Source organism: Palaemon carinicauda, chromosome 1, assembly GCF_036898095.1.
Source record: "Palaemon carinicauda isolate YSFRI2023 chromosome 1, ASM3689809v2, whole genome shotgun sequence".
Classification (NCBI taxonomy): domain Eukaryota; kingdom Metazoa; phylum Arthropoda; class Malacostraca; order Decapoda; family Palaemonidae; genus Palaemon; species Palaemon carinicauda.
In genome coordinates this window covers 303918775-303938415 of record NC_090725.1, presented here as the reverse complement: position 1 = coordinate 303938415, position 19641 = coordinate 303918775, and the positions used below count along the sequence as shown (strand labels likewise).

The 19641-nt window shown below is 39.5% G+C and overlaps 1 protein-coding gene across 2 annotated transcripts in view; it reads right to left on the bottom strand.

Annotated features, from left to right (window-relative positions):
- LOC137658512 (phosphatidylinositol 4,5-bisphosphate 3-kinase catalytic subunit delta isoform-like) overlaps positions 1-18660 on the bottom strand; it is a 119702-nt gene extending 101042 nt beyond the window's left edge. For both annotated transcript variants that reach the window (XM_068393289.1, XM_068393297.1), the window contains exons 1-3: positions 18583-18660; positions 10655-11092; positions 546-627 (exon numbers count right to left, since the gene is read on the bottom strand). In XM_068393289.1, the coding sequence (XP_068249390.1) occupies positions 546-561 (16 nt within the window). In that variant the 5' untranslated portion in view covers positions 562-627; positions 10655-11092; positions 18583-18660. The remainder of the gene's footprint in view (positions 1-545; positions 628-10654; positions 11093-18582) is intronic.
- Positions 18661-19641: the final 981 nt, after the last annotated feature.

Here is a 19641-nt window from a genome sequence, read left to right as displayed (position 1 = left end):
CTGAAAGTCGGTTGTCCTATGCAAGGAAATTTTCTTGTTAACTGAGTAACATGGGACAATAACAGTCATGAACACTGTACAGTAATGAGGTCTTGTCTCTAACCCCCTTAATTTGGATATCTATATCCTACCTAAGGAGAATGAAAAATACAATGGTATACACCTCAGATGCGGAACCCTTTCACTGTAACTCTAGCAGGATAAGTTTCTATAAAAACAAAATCGGCTTTAAATATTCAATAGCCTCAATAACCTAGAATCCTAATCATTATAAGTTTCAATTAATTATTTTTCATACTTTACTTACAATATATCAAAAACAGTAATTCTACATGAAAAATATATTTCAATATCATCCAAAACAAAACCTTTCTAGTTATTTCTATCACAGAACAAACATTGAAAAATTAAAGATGATATAGGATTAAAATCCCAACCTATTCAAAGAACTGAAAAGAAATAAAACTGATTTATAATCCTAACATACACCAAATATTGGACCATCCTAAAACAAAATACAAATCAAATAAAAAATACTACAGTACCTTCCATGACTGACATGAAGATCGCAGCAGCTACAACATACGAAATGCTCTATTTTGTTGTTAAGAACCATGTAATCGAACCCTGAAAGTGATAATGAAATTTTCTTAATATGACATGGTATGTAAAAATCATTCCTTATTCCATTTCTGTTTGAGCTCTTCCTTCATGGAAATAAAAACAACTAAAAATATATATGAGAGACAGTGCTGTTGTGACGGCATTCAAAAAGGATGTGGAATTAGATAAGGGTTTCCTGTGGAGACACCGACATAATACTTGAAATTAGAGCTTCAAAAGAGAAGCGCATATTAGTAAATTTGTGTTTAAGAAAGTAATTTTAATATCATATCTACAATTTTAGAAATCAGATTTTATCTAAAGATTTGTACAATCATGTATTGAACATGTGGGAATATATTTTTATTAAAACCCCTAACAAATTTATACTAAAAAAAGGGGGAAATTTATATGAAAAGAATAAAAATATCAAAAATTTTAAAGTAATTTCTATTTTCCCTAAATATAAAAACCTGAGTCCATTAATTAGGGGATCAATTCAATTGCAGCTGGAACTCTGTATTAAAATTTATGAGGCATGGGCAGTAACAGGTAGTTACTGGCCAGTGGTGAGGAAGCCACAGCCCCTTGCCGGTACACTGAACATTCACTTTGATGGCAATGCAGGTAGGTAACACATCACTGGGGTTCTTCAAAAGAGCTGACAGGGGCTCTGATATGTGCAACCATTGGCTCTTAAGTGCCCATTGTAAAGAGCAAAGATACAGCCTCCTGAAGGAAACTAGTTTCTCTAAGGAGGATAGATGGCCCAGGAGCTTTTGCTATGAGTGAGTTGGAAGGAAATCCATCTCCAGACAGGGAGCTGCAATCTGCCTGAACCTCTTGGTTCTGTCAGAAGATGGATACACTCTGGCTTGGGCCAAGTCTATGAAGTATCCATGCCCAAGTACTGTATGTGGTGTTGAAGGACTAGGCTCGACTTCTCCAAGTTTAGCAGGAAACTTAGCTCTAGACAAAAATCGAACTAGATGTTCCAGTGACAAATGAGTTGTACCAGTCATAAAGGCACCTAAAGTCTTATTACCAAAGCGTGTGCCCATAAAGAAACCAGAGTCAGTAGGCAAGGCAATACTTATGGTGCTATGGACAGGCCGAAGCATAGCACCCTGAATTGTAACATTTACTTTCTGGAAAGGAAACGTAAGTACTTCCCTGACCCTGGTTGAACAGGGATTCGGAAATACGCATCCTTCACAATTATGGTCAGCAGGAAGTAGTAGTTTCTGATGGCTTAAACTACTGTACTTGGCGTCTCCAACTTGAACCTTGTTTGGAGCACAAACTGGTTCAAGCAGGAAAGGTCTATGATAAGTCTCCAGACTCCTGTCAGTTTCTCTACCAGAAAGATGTTGCTTAAGAAACCTGGAGACCTGTCAAGATTTCCTCTATAGCATTCTCCTTGAGCATTTGAAACATCTCTTCCTCTAGGAAGAGGTCTTTCTAAGATACCTTCATATAAAAGAACGGGATCATCGGAGTTCAAGTTAGTGGAGAGCAACAGCTTATGAATGTGACACAATATCCTCAGCAAAGTACTTCTATTGACCAAAGATCCGCCCAAATGAACTGCCGCTTTAGCCAACAACTTTGCAGGCATGTCTTCCCTGAGAGGAACCTCTGCCCATTCAGTTAGAGGAATATCCTTTGCGACAAAACGGATCTGTTGTATCCTGTCTTTTAAAGGAGGAATTATTCTCGGGCTCAGGTAGCAGCCTAAGTTGTGGTACTGGTTTGAGAGATGGTCTAGGGGGTTGGTGAGGACTTGGAAACAAAGCAGCAGCCCTCCTTATAAAAGAAGACAGTCTGGTTTTCTCAAACTTTTCCACCACTGCTTTTACTTTCAAGGGGGAAAAACATAGAATGGTCTATAATGTTGGAGTTTCTTAGGTAATGAGCATCCCTCTGTGTCATTAGTTTCATACAGTACATTTAGCAAGTACTTTATCTCTCCTCTTAAAAATGCAAGGACCCATATGTAAGCTGTCTGGTGAAGAACAAACTTCAGGCCTTTCGCCCCTGAACATACTAATTCCTCATACTGCTTTTTTAATTTCAGCATCACTAAGGTCCTCTGAACTGGCAAAAATATAAGCCATGTACTCTGTACAACACCTACGGGAAAGTTGAGAACTTAGCAGTTTACCAAACTCGTGTATTATTATTATTATCAAATGCTAAGCTACAACCCTAGTTGGAAAAGCAGGATGCTATAAGCCCAGGGGCTCCAACAGGGAAAATAGCCCAGTGAGGAAATGAAATAAGGAAAAATAAAATATTTTAAGAATAGTAACAACATTAAAATGAACATTTCCTATATAAACTTTAACCCTGGATAGGTACGCTCCTCGGACACCCCTTTAAGGGTATACTCGGACGCGAACAACCCCGACGCCAAAAAAAATTCTTGAAAAATCAGTTTTTGCAGTAACCTCCTTTTTTCTTTTGCCAAAAAAAACTTCAAAGAATGTTTAAAACAACTGTAAAGATAAATACTACTCATCTGCAGAAAAACTATTTATTATAAATGAAAAAAATTAAGTAGAAAAAAAAATGACCTTACATAAAAATTCATAAAAAAAAAAGTTTATACATATATACACAAATCCTTTTAGGAATTGATTCTTGAATGTTTAGGACACATCTTGATGTATTTTGGATGAAGTCAGACCCATGGAGGTGAAGATCTGAAATGAGAAAAAAAAGGTAACTTTTTTTGGCCCAAAAAATATGTCCAAATTTCATGAATTTTTTGGGGTACCCAAATGAAATAGGAAGTGGCTAATTTTTTTAGGGAATAAACATATGTTATCCTAAAATAGAAATATGTAAAAAAATCTTCATTATTTTGTAAATTACATTTATATCAGGGGCCATATCTAAAGGTAATTTTTTGAGTACTTAGAAATTTCGTAAAAAAATACATATATTTAATATATAATATGATATTTATGCAGGTAAAAATATACCAAAATATCACAAATTCTATAGGGAACAAGAATATATATAGATAGGGCAACTTACGCTTCGGATATGTCCACAAAATGGCCGCCAACCACACTGACTCAGACTCCCTAATCTGCCACTTGAAATGTAGGAAGGGTATGTCAATTTCAAGGTGTTATTTACTAATCTAATAATTCTTGGATATGCATAAAAATTGTATGGTGGGTTGCTGGATAATTGTCAATTATTTTACGACTATAAAATTAAAATTCTGACCCCAAAAAAATTTTTTGAAGGGAAATAAAATCGAAAAAAAAAAAAATGTAAAACAATATAATATTTTAGCTAAAAAAATTTGATGATATTCAATCAAAAAAGAAGTAAACAAAATTTTCCGACAAATAAACATCTAGAGGAATCATTACTCTGTGATAGTTCCTTAGTACGTAGTAATTTTGAAAGAAATGGGAAAAAACGAAAAAATGGCAATCACAGGAAAATCGAACACATACCTATATATACGCCATATCTGGCTAAAAATAAAGATAGGCATGGGTAGCCAGATCATCTAGAAACACTTCCCAACACTATAAAAATACAAGTTTTGCGACACTACTTGCCAATTCCTTACGGTAACATGACTAAGCAAAAAAATGCAAAACAAATAAAAAGGGGCACTCGCGGAAAAATGGCCAACATTCTAATATACGGCATTTCAAAAAAAAAAAATTTCAGCCACGTACTAGGCAAACCATCAAGGCACATTTTCCGACAAATAAACATCTAAATGAATCATTACTCTGTGATAGTTCCTTAGTACGTAGTAATTTTGAAAGAAATGGGAAAAAACGAAAAAGTGGCAATCGCAGGAAAATCGAACACATACCTATATATACGCCATATCTGGCTAAAAATAAAGATAGGCATGGGTAGCCAGATCATCTAGAAACACTTCCCAACACTATAAAAATACAAGTTTTGCGACACTACTTGCCAATTCCTTACGGTAACATGACTAAGCAAAAAAATGCAAAACAAATAAAAAGGGGCACTCGCGGAAAAATGGCCAACATTCTAATATACGGCATTTCAAAAAAAAAAAAAAATTTCAGCCACGTACTAGGCAAACCATCAAGGCACATTTTCCGACAAATAAACATCTAAATGAATCATTACTCTGTGATAGTTCCTTAGTACGTAGTAATTTTGAAAGAAATGGGAAAAAACGAAAAAATGGCAATCACAGGAAAATCGAACACATACCTATATATACGCCATATCTGATAAAAAAAAGATAGGCATGGGTAGCCAGATCATCTAGAAACACTTTCCAACACTATAAAATTATAAGTTTTGCGACACTACTTGCCAATTCCTTACGGTAACATGACTAAGCAAAAAAATGCAAAACAAATAAAAAGGGGCACTCGCGGAAAAATGGCCATTCTAATATACGGCATTTCAGAAAAAAAAAAATTTCAGCCACGTGCTAGGCAAACCATCAAGGCACATTTTCCGATAAATAAACATATAAATGAATCATTACTCTGTGATAGTTCCTTTGTACGTAGTAATTTTGAAAGAAATGGGAAAAAACGAAAAAATGGCAATCACAGGAAAATCGAACACATACCTATATATACGCCATATCTGGCTAAAAAAAAAGATAGGCATGGGTAGCCAGATCATCTAGAAAATCTTTCCAACACTATAAAAATATAAGTTTTGCGACACTTCTTGCCAATTCCTTACGGTAACATGACTAAGTAAAAAAATGCAAAACAAATAAAAAGGGGCACTCGCGGAAAAATGCCCAACATTCTAATATACGGCATCTCAGATAAAAAAAAAGACATGCACGTGTTAGCCCAACCATCAAGGCACACTTTCTAACACATAAACATGAAAAAAAAATCAATAATATACGGCAATTCTTTACTACGTAGTAAATTTTTACAAATATTGAAAAAAAACAGAAATTGGTAACCGCAGTTAAATACCCAATATACCAATAACTACGTCGTATCTGACAAAAACAAAGTCACGCATGGGTAGCCAGATCATCTAGACACACTTTCCAACACTAAAAAAGCAAAAGTTTTACGACACTATTGGGAATATCTTACGGAAAAATGACTTGGCAAAAAAATGAAAAAAAATGAAAAAGAGGCACTCGCGGTAAAATGCCCAACATTCTAATATACGGCATCTCAGATAAAAAAAAAGACATCCACGTGTTAGCCCAACCATCAAGGCACACTTTCTAACACATAAACATGAAAAAAAAATCAATAATATACGGCAATTCCTTACTACGTAGTAAATTTTTACAAATATTGAAAAAAAAACAGAAATTGGCAACCGCAGTTAAATACCCAATATACCAATAACTACGTCGTATCTGACAAAAACAAAGTCACGCATGGGTAGCCAGATCATCTAGACACACTTTCCAACACTAAAAAAGCAAAAGTTTTACAACACTATTTGGCAATATCTTACGGAAAAATGACTTGGCAAAAAAATGATAAAAAATGAAAAAGGGGCACTCGCGGTAAAATGGTCCTCGTGGTGATGAACGACATTTTAACTAAAAAAAAATCATGCACATGGTAGCCAAACAATCCACCAAGACTTTCCACAACTGATAACCTATACAAGTTGCACCATTCTACGACAATTTCATAATACGTAATAACTTTGATAATTATGCAAATTACCTTAGAAGGGTAAACTCGGTCGCGCTCGACCCCGACGCGTCTCAGAAATCGGGGAAGGAGTACAGCTACAGCAATGCACATCTGGACACTACTAGAGCGTGTAGGGGAGACACCTCCTGCAGGTCGATCACCCACAAATTCAGTCACGGGGGTGAGTCACGTGAGAAAAACCTCTCTTTTTTTGACGCTCGGGGTCGCGTACGACCCACCGTACCTATCCAGGGTTAAAAACTATAACAAAACAAGAGGAAGAGAAACTGGATACAATAGTGTGCCCGAGTGTACCCTCAAGCAAGAGAACTCTAACCCAAGACAGTGGAATACCATGGTACAGAGGCTATGGCACTACCCAAGACTAGAGAACAATGGTTTGATTTTGGAGTGTCCTCCTAGAAGAGTTGCTTACCATTGCTAAAGAGTCTCTTCTACCCTTACCAAGAGGAATGTAGCCACTGAAATTAGAGTACAGTAGTTAACCCCTTGAGAGAAGAAGAAAAGTTTAGTAATCTCAGTGTTGTCAGGTGTATGAGTACAGAGGAGAATCTGTAAAGAATAGGCCAGACTATTCGGTGATTGTGTAGGCAAAAAGAAAGAACCGTAACCAGAGAGAAGGGTCCTATGTAGTGCTGTCTGGCCAGTCAAAGGACCCCTTAACACTCTAGCGGTAGTATCTCAACGGGCGGTTGGTGCCCTAGCCAACCTACTACCTAGGAACTAATCAAGCTCATAATTTTCAAAAAGTGAGAGGGCTCTCCAGGACCTGATGCTGGGACCCATATGGGAGGAACCCAGCAGGTATCCACTATCATCTCTGTAATTTGCTTGGGATAGTCCTTGATCGTGATCGTAGTTGGATCAGGACCCGTCGTATTCTGACTTATCACAGAAGTATTTGGCTCTTATTACGGGTTATGATGGCGATGAAGTAACATCCCTGACTGATGAAAGCCAGACTGGGGTTCGAGTCCCGCTCAAACTTATTGGTTTCTTTGGTCACTGCAACCTCACCATCCTGGTAAGCTAATGATGGGGGGTTTGGGGTAGCCTATGGGTTTATCTGCTGAGTCATCAGCAGCCATTGCCTGGCCCTCCTTGGTACTAGTTTGGGTGGAGAGGGGGCTTGGGCGCTGATCATAATATGATCAGCGCCCATGGTCAGTCTCTAAGGCATTGTCCTGCTCGGCAGAACAATGTTACTGTTCCTTGCCTCTGCCTTTTATGAGCGGCCTTAAAACCTTTACAGCGTGAATTCTTCACTTTGCTTAAATATCTTTACTGTCTCATCTGGAGCCTGAAGAACTAGATGAAGCAACAGACCCGGAATGAGGAGGGTTCCGATCAAAATGAGTGCGAGACTTATGGGCATGTGTGGGATAAGGGAGAGAGAGTTTCCTTTCCTTCTCTGAATTAGAAGCCTGTGGGGAAGAAAAGGAATGAATGGGTGTATCCCACAGAGAACATCTATATTTCTTCGCCGAATAATATGGCGGGGAGTCTGACCTCCGTCTTTTATGCAGAGGACTGTCTCAAAAGTCAATGATTGGTGTGACACAAGCAAATGGCAGATATAGCTCCGAAGCCCGTTTCCTCTCAAAACTCTGTGTTTGTCTAAGGTTGGGTTTAAAATCACCCATAGCTACTTTAACTGATCTAGGGACAAGCATAGCAAAAGCTAACTTAGAATTTCCATTTCTAGATGGACCTGAAACGTTATGTTAATCTCGTAGAGGAATATAAACTCGTTCCAGTTACGTTAATACGAGTTATTGTTACTCGCGAGATGGTGGCCTCATGTCTTGCTTGCAAGTGAGATGGGATGGTGGTGCATTCAACTGGTGTGTTTACTTCATTATGAGTGACAAAGGCTGTGTGCGCATTCAGCGACCAGGCGTTCCCTGACTATTGCATATAAAAAGCACACTTGCTTGTACTGTACCTAAAATCAAACGTGGGTCATGTTTGTGAGCTTGTGGGTGCTGAGATAACATTACAGTCGCACTATGATGATATGATCAGGTCTGTAATTCCTGGTGAGGTCTACCTGAAATATTTAAAAAATAAAGGTGGTCTTCCATGGAAAAAAGCTAGGTGCCCTCTTCTGAGGGGAAGACTTTACTTTAGGATCTCTAGGAGTTGAAGGAAGGTCAGAATAATCATGAGTGAGAATAGAAAAATAGTAAGCTCCTTCTAAAAAAGTCGCTTCTGTACCTGATGAAGTAGAATGATCTGTTACCTGTCTGTGAGGTGTTTGCATAGGTGTACATTTAGGTGATACTTTTAAAATTCTCATCAGGGAGCATTCTTGGATCATGGAGGAAAAAAATCCTGGATATGTAGAATTTGGAACAAAAATATGATCTAAGTTAATTACATTTGTGGGGGGGAGATGGAGACTTGTTAAGGTTAACATAAGCAGGCAAGACCAATGTAATTGCAACATCTCTCGCTCTAGCTGTAAATGAGCTGAAGACAAAGGATTATACATCACCTTATAAGATCTCGGGTTCAATAATCATAATAAGCAATAACACATCAACAAAATCATGCACAAAATGGTTGTCTATTTTGGTCATCGGATTTTCGGGAAACTCCGTTGAGAATGTATCTGAAAGAGGAAGGTCAGGATTTGGGAAGAAAGGCTTCTGCTTCTTGTTTTCAATGGAGAAAGAAGCATAAGGGGAGTAATCCCTCTTAGCCTTCTTCTTCCAACAACTACTGTACAGTATTTCTCCCATTGAGAGTGCAGCCAATCCCAGAAAAATTCACAACAAGAGGTAAAGGAGCATTGCTTACCATGATACCCAGGCCACAATAGATGGGGATCTACCTTCACTCAGGTCATGATGGTGCCACAATGACTACCTCCAAGACCACGGCAGATTCTCACATTCACAGGAGAAACACTCATAATCACAAATGCACTGAAAGTAGAGAAAAAGCACAAAGCGAAGCATACCATGGCCAGCAGTTGAAGCAGCATCTGACTAGAATGGCGACCAAGAGTAAAGTGATGCAAGTCATGCTGATCTAGCTGCTCTTACCCAAGTGCAGGTGGGACGTTGGCAACAATACAACATTACCAGAATCACACAATTTCCTTAATTCTGGTCATAGCCAAACGACAACATAGTAAACCCTTTTAAATGACGATGGTGTGTATTTCACATAGGAACAAACAATTATATTAATCAACTGGTAGATATATATTACAGTAGATCCAAAACTCCAATCCCTTTAAGAAAATTAAAACCAAATAAAATGTGGTCCTGGAATTTTGACAATCGTTATCTTTCTAATCTGCTAAACCTGGACATTCAATCATGAAATTTCTAACATTAAAAGGCATCAAACAATCTTCAAAAAAGGAATGACATACTTTACTTATCAGAGACCTGATATTAACCCTAGCGGTTGATAATCGGGGAGGAAAGAAGCAAAAAGTTCCTTCAGCATCAACAAGGAAATTGCCTCGGAAAGTATTAGAGGAGTCTTTTTATGCTTCTTCTTTCCAAACTTTACCCACTGCTGTTAAGACCAAGATATACACACTGTCCCATAGGGGAGCCTAAGAACAGCCCTACCCCTATAAAAAGCATAAAGTACACGAGGATCTTCAGTCAGCTTTGACTTATACCTTCCGTGTCTGATCTTTTCCAGGGCACTACTTGTTATCCATGTCAACGACCGATTCCAGCTCGCACCGAAGTAATCTCCCATATACGGTATCACGTATGAACTCATATCACGAACATACTGACATAAAAGAAAAAGATTCGACTGCTTGCAATAATCAGGGAGCAGTAGGGGCACACCCTCCTGCAGAGTGGCTAAATAGATGGGAAAAATCCCTCACCTAATTGTTATTATCTAACTACCTTGTTAACGATGTAACTGGCCAAAGTATCTCCTACATTCAAGGGCAAAGGGTCTGCTTTTGCACTGGAACAAATGATAAATATAAACTCCTGAAAATCATAAGGTAAAATATTTCAACATACATCAGCATTGCAAACCACCTACATATTAAAAGAGAATATGTTCCAAAAACTTTGGAAGGATCTTCAAACAAAATGGTTCACCAGTGTAAAGATAATACTTACAGAAATCTTCAAGAGATAAATATGTTTTTGTTTTTCTTCAATATGAGAGTAGACATGATTTCCTACTGCCAAAGTGTAAGCAAACCATTGTGAATAAATCCTGTTTACAGTTCAACATACTGTAAACCTATTCTTGTTATGCAGATACAGCAAAGCTGTTATGTGCAAACAACAAAAATACATTGTACTGTACAGCAAATTACAAATTGGTCAATAAAGGTTTACTCATTTCAATCATTACTGGTTAAGGTTTTAGACATGACTTACCTTGTTCCCAAGAGGTATTGGCGGCAACGTTATTTCCGTAACGATCAATCTTTACGATGACATTAAACTTCTAACATCAAACGCTCCGGTCAAAGCCTTCTCTTCAGGGATTTAAATCACTTTTCACAGCCCATTGGGTCAAAAGTTCTTCAGAGATTTTCATGTTTGCCATTATTCAGACTTTCTAGAGGCTGAGAATACAAATACACAAACAAAATCTCTCATTCATAATCATCACAGATAACTTATTAATTACTTTGTAATTTTTTTTCTTTTATCATAAAGTTCTCAGAACTCTAGCTGCTTGTAGCAAGATGAGCGTCTTTTCCATCTTCAAAAACCTCATTAGGTAGAGCATTCTTTACATATTTTTGCTTTTCCAGCAGTTAATGTATTTCAAGATCTACCTCTTCTTGTTCATTAAACAACTTTCTCAATCTGAAAAAAAAATATTATTAGTGCTAGGTTAAGCTACAACCCTAGTTGGAAAAGCAGGATGCTATAAGCCCAAGGGCTCCAACAGGGAAAGATAGCCCATTGAGGAGAGGAAATAAGGAAATAAATAAACTACATGAGAAGTAATGAACAATCAAAACATTTTAAGAATAGTAACATTAAAATAGATATACAGTAGTATAGATTAGCACATTTACAAATAATAAAAACTGCCCGAGAAAACAATGTAGGCTATATAGTACAACATCACATTTTATAAGTAATTTGTATTTTCCTAACTTTTGAAGGAGCATGATTTCAACTAAACTGAAAATCAGTGGTTAAAACAAATCCAAGAGGTATTTCAAATGTGTGACATAGTTGTGGGAGGAGCTAATATTAATAAGGGCGGAACTGGTGGGTAGTAGTAAGCCCCACCCACCTGACACCCCACTGAATAGCTCCACCCCCTTTTTACAAGCTGCTCCTCCAACTATTACGTCACACATTTGAAAGAGTTCTTAGATTTGTACTTAAGAAAGATGTTCATATTAACAACATCCAAAACAAGGGATCATTTCTCTTTTGGAGGTAATTAGAACTGTTACTGGTCTTTTTACAGGTATTTTGAACAGCTTTGAAATTGTTAATCTTCAAAAACACGTTTCTCAAGGTTCACAAACCAAACAAAGACATACATCTTAGGGTAAAATACAATACGGCAAACTAAGAGAATGTTGTAGTCTCAGTGGGTATGTAGATACTGATACAGCTCCTAGGTTAGGTTAGGTGGGGAGGGAGCCATAGGTTAGGTTCGGTGGGGAGGGAGCCATAGGTTAGGTTCGGTGGGGAGGGAGCCATAGGTTAGGTTCGGTGGGGAGGGAGCCATAGGTTAGGTTAGGTGGGGAGGAAGCCATAGGTTAGGTTCGGTGGGGAGGGAGCCATAGGTTAGGTTCGGTGGGGAGGGAGCCATAGGTTAGGTTAGGTGGGGAGGGAGCCATAGGTTAGGTTCAGTGGGGAGGGAGCCATAGGTTAGGTTCGGTGGGGAGGGAGCCATAGGTTAGGTTAGGTTCAGTGGGGAGGGAACCATAGGTTAGGTTAGGTGGGGAGGGAGCCATAGGTTAGGTTAGATGGGGAGGGAGCCATAGGTTAGGTTCGGTGGGGAGAGAGCCCTAGGTTAGGTTAGGGGGGGAGCCATAGGTTAGGTTAGGTGGGGAGCCATAGGTTAGGTTCGGTGGGGAGGGAGCCATAGCTTAGGTTCGGTGGGGAGGGAGCCATAGCTTAGGTTCGGTGGGGAGGGAGCCATAGGTTAGGTTAGGTGGGGAGGGAGCCATAGGTTAGGTTCGGTGGGGAGGGAGCCATAGGTTAGGTTAGGTGGGGAGCCATAGGTTAGGTTTGGTGGGGAGGGGGCCATAGGTTAGGTTCAGTGGGGAGGGAGCCATAGGTTAGGTTAGGTGGGGACGGGGCCATAGGTTAGGTTCGGTGGGGAGAGAGCCATAGGTTAGGTTAGTTGGGGAGCCATAGGTTAGGTTCGGTGGGGAGGGAGCCATAGGTTAGGTTCGGTGGGGAGGGAGCTATAGGTTAGGTTAGGTGGGGAGGGAGCCATAGGTTAGCTTAGGTGGGGAACCTTAGGTTAAATGGAGAATCTTAGGTTAGGTGGTACTTGTGCTTGTTTCCTTTTTGACATGCAGATTTTCATTCAAAACCTCTTGGATCTTAACAATGATTTACTGTATAAATTTTAATTTCTATCAAATCTGGAATTTGGTGTAAGAAATGAACGAGTACAGACTATTCTGGTGCAGGTTTTTTTAATTTCTATCAAATCTGGAATTTGGTGTAAGAAATGAACGAGTACAGACTATTCTGGTGCAGGTTTTTTTTATAAACACTATGATTAATAGGGGATGGGACATAGTAACTTACACATCGATCAAATAAAATGTGAAGACCAGTTCATTTGCTAATTTCATTATTTACTATCGAGATCGATTGTGGATTACTATGCATGCAATTTTTGTCACCTGTTTTTTATGTGGTTTTTTGTTTAAGAGCTTCCAAATATTTTATGCCCAAGTTCTCGGATATTGTTTTACAAAAGCCTTTTTTTCCCCCATCCGCTTCTGTTCCAGCATGACTACTGTCGCAGGAAGATGTCTTCTACGGAAATTTATTCTATTTCGAAATTTTGTGTAATTCTATCCACTTTGGTCAATAATTACGTTTAAAACACACTATTCAGTATATAGCTATTGTTGTTGATGTTTAAAGTAAAAGATATACCAGAAATAATGAGCCACGATTGGCGTCCGCAGCTCATCCATGTACCACTTGACAGAGGCGCAATGAGAAATGCTTATTTGCAAGTGAAGCGAGGCCCGGCAGAGCAAAGACCATTTAAAGCACATGATCAGAATCATAAGAAATTATACATTACGCCACTTACACGAATCATATAACTTTCCGACTGGTTATATAGTATATATTATGCCTTTTTGAAGATTGCGATGGTACGTGTGTAGATTGTTGGGTCACCCAGTCTGCTGTTCGCATAGAAAACGAGAATACTTCCTATCCGTGTCCGTTGTCACCCATATTTTATAGTATCTACAAGTATGTTGGTTAACGAACTAACGCTAATTAATCACTTACTGGTCTTCGCTCCGCCGTGGCTTGTAATTAAACATTATATCACTAATTCTCTGTTCCGTGAGGAGGTACGTGTTGCGCTACGCACGTTAGCCGAGTGGACGAGTATTTTATCATATGAAAAATCGTTGACCCAGTCACCTACAAACCACCTATTACAATTTCTACAATTCACTTGTTTTTAGTTGGTTGGTTTTAGATTGCCCTGCCTTGCGTTGGCATGAAGGAGAGGTAGGTTATATATATGAAAGCATTATGGTTATACTAGGCTGATGATGGGATATATAGGAAAGGATGAAAGCACCATGACGACCGCGGCCGGAGTCCCAAGTTCAGACGAGGCGCTGCAAAGCAGACATGACCAAAACCCGGTTCGACCTTGGTCCTGGAGTCATTTTAACCCACTCCCATCGCAACCCGAAAAGGAAATTGTTTTTAGTGTTACCAACCCAAAATCATGATGTCCCCCTGGGACCCCCAATATTAGTTGCTGTGTACTTTAAAGTCTGATCCTATCACTAAAGGGAACTTTACTCTCTCCAGGACCTACAAAATCACTATAATATATATTCTTTCGTATCTAAAGCGGGGTTTACACGGCCGAGCAGCTCGTTGAGCCCGGTTGTCGAACCTACTTGTAGAACGGCTCGAAGAGCTTTCAGGCAGTCATCGAGCCTCAGTGTGCCTCGTGCTAAAACAAGTCAACATGTCTCTCGACCTGGACGATTTGATAGCTATTGCTTTAGCAGTGGCACTAAGAAGAAAAAAAAAAAGATCAAAAGAGAGAAATTTTCATAGACCAACTTGCTTGTTGCTTTAAAATTAGAGTCTGATGACTGGCGCAATTATTTGCGTATGGATGAAGACACGTACATTGATCTACCGAATCGTGTCACCCCTTTCATTACTATGAGGAAGGCCATAACTCCACATGAAAGACTGAGTGTCCGCTATTCCTTTGTTTCTGGCTACTTTATTGGAATAGTCTTTTGATTTAACTTTCCATAAAGCTGGATGAGCCCGATATGCATGTATGAAATCAAGTACGAATTCCTTCTCATTCTTACTTTCATTAATGGCAGCAATTATGCATTTCTTTGATGATGTTTCCTCTAGCAGGTTTGAATAACAACTGAGGTTCGATGCTCGACACCCGTTCACACCGCTCGTCAAACAATGTAGCTCCGCCCACAAAAGTCAAGATGAGCCTGACTTACACTGAGCCGCTCGACGAGCGCGCTCGACAACCAAATAGCCCGTTTACACGCTCGAACATCAATTCAAACACAGGGTTGTCGAGCCAGGCTCGACGAGCTGCTCGCCCGTGTAAACCCCGCTTAACATATCACACTATTTGTCGTTTATCATCAAATTCACATTATCGAAAAACAGATTAAGTCTTCAGTGTCTTCTTGAACAATATTTTCCTTAATCAATTCTCTAACTTGAATATTGTTTTTATGTTTGAATATTTGGAGCCTCTGCCGTTTATGGGGACAGCCCTTTGACCGGCCGAAAATCGAGGTAAAAAAGTCCGAAATCGGCTCTTTTTTACGGGAATGATTTGTTAAATAATGTAGATTGACGGGACAGTATTAAATTGTAAAACCGAATGTTTCTTGAAATCGAGTAAAAAAAAGTCCGAAATCGGCTCTTTTTACGGGAATGATTACATGACGTGTCCTTAAAAACTACAAACTTAACGAAGGGGTAAATATGTAGATTGACGGGACAGTATTAAATTGTAAAACCAGTATTAAATTGTAAAACCGAAGGTTTCTTAGACTGGGATGACACGGGCTCTATCTATCGGGAAAGTTGGAAACTAAGTAGGAAAATCTGCTCTTTTTCGCGGGAATGATCACGGAATAAAATATTAAATTCACTAGTTTTGTAACTGCTTGTCCCAACAATCTACATACTAGGAACCCTCTGGTCATGGATGTCGGAAATGTGCGAGAAAAATGGACAACTAACCCAAAATTCCCCTCCTAACCTGACCTACAAGCCATGTCCTTACCTTCATCGTGAACTAAACGGGGGGGCTGACGCCCCCCTGCGACCCCCCAAACACTGTTGCTAACATACAAACCCCACAAACCAAACCTAACCAATCCTAGTAGTTCCCAGGTCACTACCCCTAGCCGGGGGCAAGCCCCCGGACCCCCTTCGTAAGTCTCTCTCCTACAGAAAAGAAGTTCCATGTCCTTACCTTCATCGTGAACTAAACGGGGGGGCTGACGCCCCCCTGCGACCCCCCAAACACTGTTGCTAACATACAAACCCCACAAACCAAACCTAACCAATCCTAGTAGTTCCCAGGTCACTACCCCTACCCGGGGGCAAGCCCCCGGACCCCCTTCGTAAGTCTCTCTCCTACAGAAAAGAAGTTCCATGTCCTTACCTTCATCGTGAACTAAACGGGGGGGCTGACGCCCCCCTGCGACCCCCCAAACACTGTTGCTAACATACAAACCCCACAAACCAAACCTAACCAATCCTAGTAGTTCCCAGGTCACTACCCCTAGCCGGGGGCAAGCCCCCGGACCCCCTTCGTAAGTCTCTCTCCTACAGAAAAGAAGTTCCATGTCCTTACCTTCATCGTGAACTAAACGGGGGGGCTGACGCCCCCCTGCGACCCCCCAAACACTGTTGCTAACATACAAACCCCACAAACCAAACCTAACCAATCCTAGTAGTTCCCAGGTCACTACCCCTAGCCGGGGGCAAGCCCCCGGACCCCCTTCGTAAGTCTCTCTCCTACAGAAAAGAAGTTCCATGTCCTTACCTTCATCGTGAACTAAACGGGGGGGCTGACGCCCCCCTGCGACCCCCCAAACACTGTTGCTAACATACAAACCCCACAAACCAAACCTAACCAATCCTAGTAGTTCCCAGGTCACTACCCCTACCCGGGGGCAAGCCCCCGGACCCCCTTCGTAAGTCTCTCTCCTACAGAAAAGAAGTTCCATGTCCTTACCTTCATCGTGAACTAAACGGGGGGGCTGACGCCCCCCTGCGACCCCCCAAACACTGTTGCTAACATACAAACCCCACAAACCAAACCTAACCAATCCTAGTAGTTCCCAGGTCACTACCCCTACCCGGGGGCAAGCCCCCGGACCCCCTTCGTAAGTCTCTCTCCTACAGAAAAGAAGCTTTGGCCAGCACTCAAAATTATATCTTATCCACATGATCATATTATAGGTTACTCAGGCTTACCTTAAATTTCGTAGTCGCTAAAACCACATCAGGGCCACATCACCTGTTTTACACTTTTTACATGTACCTCTAAAATCCCTTAAGAGGCCTTCTCGAAATAAATAGTGAAAGAATTCGGGGGTAACACGAGTGAAATCACGTAGATGTATATATCTGAGGGTCTTAATTGCATCAATCTGATCAATACAGGAGATAAACTCGAAAATATCACTCACAGAGAAACTATACGGAACAGGTCTATCCATCACAGCGGTTAGACTTGGAAAGGGTCGGCTGTAGGTCAATCTCGGGTCATGGGGGGGATTAAAAATTTGAAATCACGCGGCCCACGAAAGGGTTAGTTCGGTTGCTTTGTTTGACACTGGCTTTATCTGACGAAATATCTTAACTAGATGCTGGATAACCTAACCTTTGTTTGTATATAAAACAAAATAGTATTCGGCATAATTTTGGGACGATTTCGAAAGAAATAACAATCTTAATAAGAGATTAAAATGAAAATTGTTGAAATTAGCGAAAACATACGTACGAACATCGAAAACTGTTCATGCTTGCGCGACCTGCTGATATGCGAATCGAGCGCCGCCAAACGGGTGTTATTATAATCAGGCAGGAAACAATGATTGCGGGAAATTTTACGACCGAGTAAGTTGGCCGTGGCTTCAGCGTACGACGCATTGTAACGGCCTTTTTCTAACATAACATTTCATGATAAATATCCCAGCAGTATCAAATGTCACTAAACATGACGTGTCCTTAAAAACTACATACTTAACTAAGGGGTAAATATGTAGATTGACGGGACAGTATTAATTTGTAAAACCGAACGTTTCTTAGACTGGGATGACACGGGCTCTGTCTATCGGGAAAGTTGGAAACTATGCAGGAGCTACCCGTGACTTGCGTACGGACCATGCTGAACTTAGAAAATATTGCCGTGGTAAAGGTAAATTGTGTTATTAGTCAAAACGATAAATTAACATCATATTATGGTATGTTAGAAAATTGTAAAGAACATCAACCCCATAATGAAATACGATTTGGCTAGTAATAAGAAAGATATCCCTGTCCCCATAAACGGCAGACACCCCGAATATTTATATAAATAGGCTATTTATGACATACTTAATATTCATGATACGTATTTCCTACTAATCTCTTCAATTCCAATTCATAACCTTTGAAATATCTTATTCATTATGCTGATCCAGGAGAGGCTAAGAAAACTCAAAACAAGTGGTTTTCCTCCAATATTTGTGATCAGAATTGAATAAAACACAAAGTAGGAAAAATATACGTTTCATGATATATCTACCCAAACTTTATGGTAGTTACGAGTTAATAGTCTATCACGTGCCCTGATTTCATGAAATGACATTTATGTAGTTATGTATGAGGTTTATAAATGAGATCTACAGTAAATACAATACAGTTCCAATAAATAAACACAAAAATTCCATTGCATTTTTAAAGGCTAAAAAAGGCAATCTTCCACTATGTGCACCTTCTGATTTACGACACTTTCCCCCACTTAAGTCACTATTATAAGTAAATATATCGACACTGATTATCACTAAACCAAGATATTATTCCTTTCGACATCGAAAGTTGATAAATTATACCATAAAAATGACAAAATTGAACTGCTAATGCCAAGTCCAAGTATATCGTTAACTATTGTAAGCAAACTGATCTTCCTCCTCTCGTCTACATAGGAATTCTAGACAACTGAATTACTTTACTTCATTTTGTTTTCTTCATTAATTTGGAATTTATAATTATTATTATTATTATTATTATTATTATTATTATTATTATTATTATTATTATTATTATTATTATTATTATTATTATTATTATTACTTGCTAAACTATAACCCCAGTTGGAGGAGCATGATGCTATAAGCCCAGGGGCTCAAACGGAAAATAGCCAAGTGAAGAAAGGAAACAAGGACAAATAAAATATTTCAAGAGAAGTAACAACATTAAAATGAATATTTCCTATATAAATTATAAAAACTTTAACCAAACAAGAGGAAGACAAATGAGATAGAATTGTGTGCTCGAGTGTACCCTCAAGCAAGAGAACTCTAACTTAAGACAGTGGAAAACCATGGTACAGAGGCTATGGCACTATTCTAATAGTTAGTAAAATAACTCCCTTTTGTATGGTTGGTTTTTATGTTGCTTAATGTCGTGATTTTCACTTCGACAGATAATAACGTTCTTGGCCCGATGTTAGGGGCCGATAGCAAGACCTTGAAGAGGTAAGACTCCAAAAACCTTCCAGGAATCAACAAAATACAGCTACACTTTAATAATTTTATTACAAAAATAATGATTTAATGCAAGGGAAATACATAATCAAACATTTACTCAACATACCAAAGAAACACGTGACTAAATAGCCTTGACTAGACCACTACTGTACGCCTCCCAGATTGATCTGTCCAGCGACATCTTCAATAAACTGCCGAAGGCATGCGCTCGTCTACGCCTAGCACCCCCACCAAAACCTATCTCCTGGTCCCTGGAGAAGGTGCTCCATTTTGCCTCCAACTTGGACAACGATTCGTGCCCTCTCAAGGATCTGACTCAAAAAGTTATATTTCTTTTTGCTCTTGCCTCAGGAGCCCGAGTCAGCAAAATAGTGGCATTATCAAGAGACGAGGGTCATATCC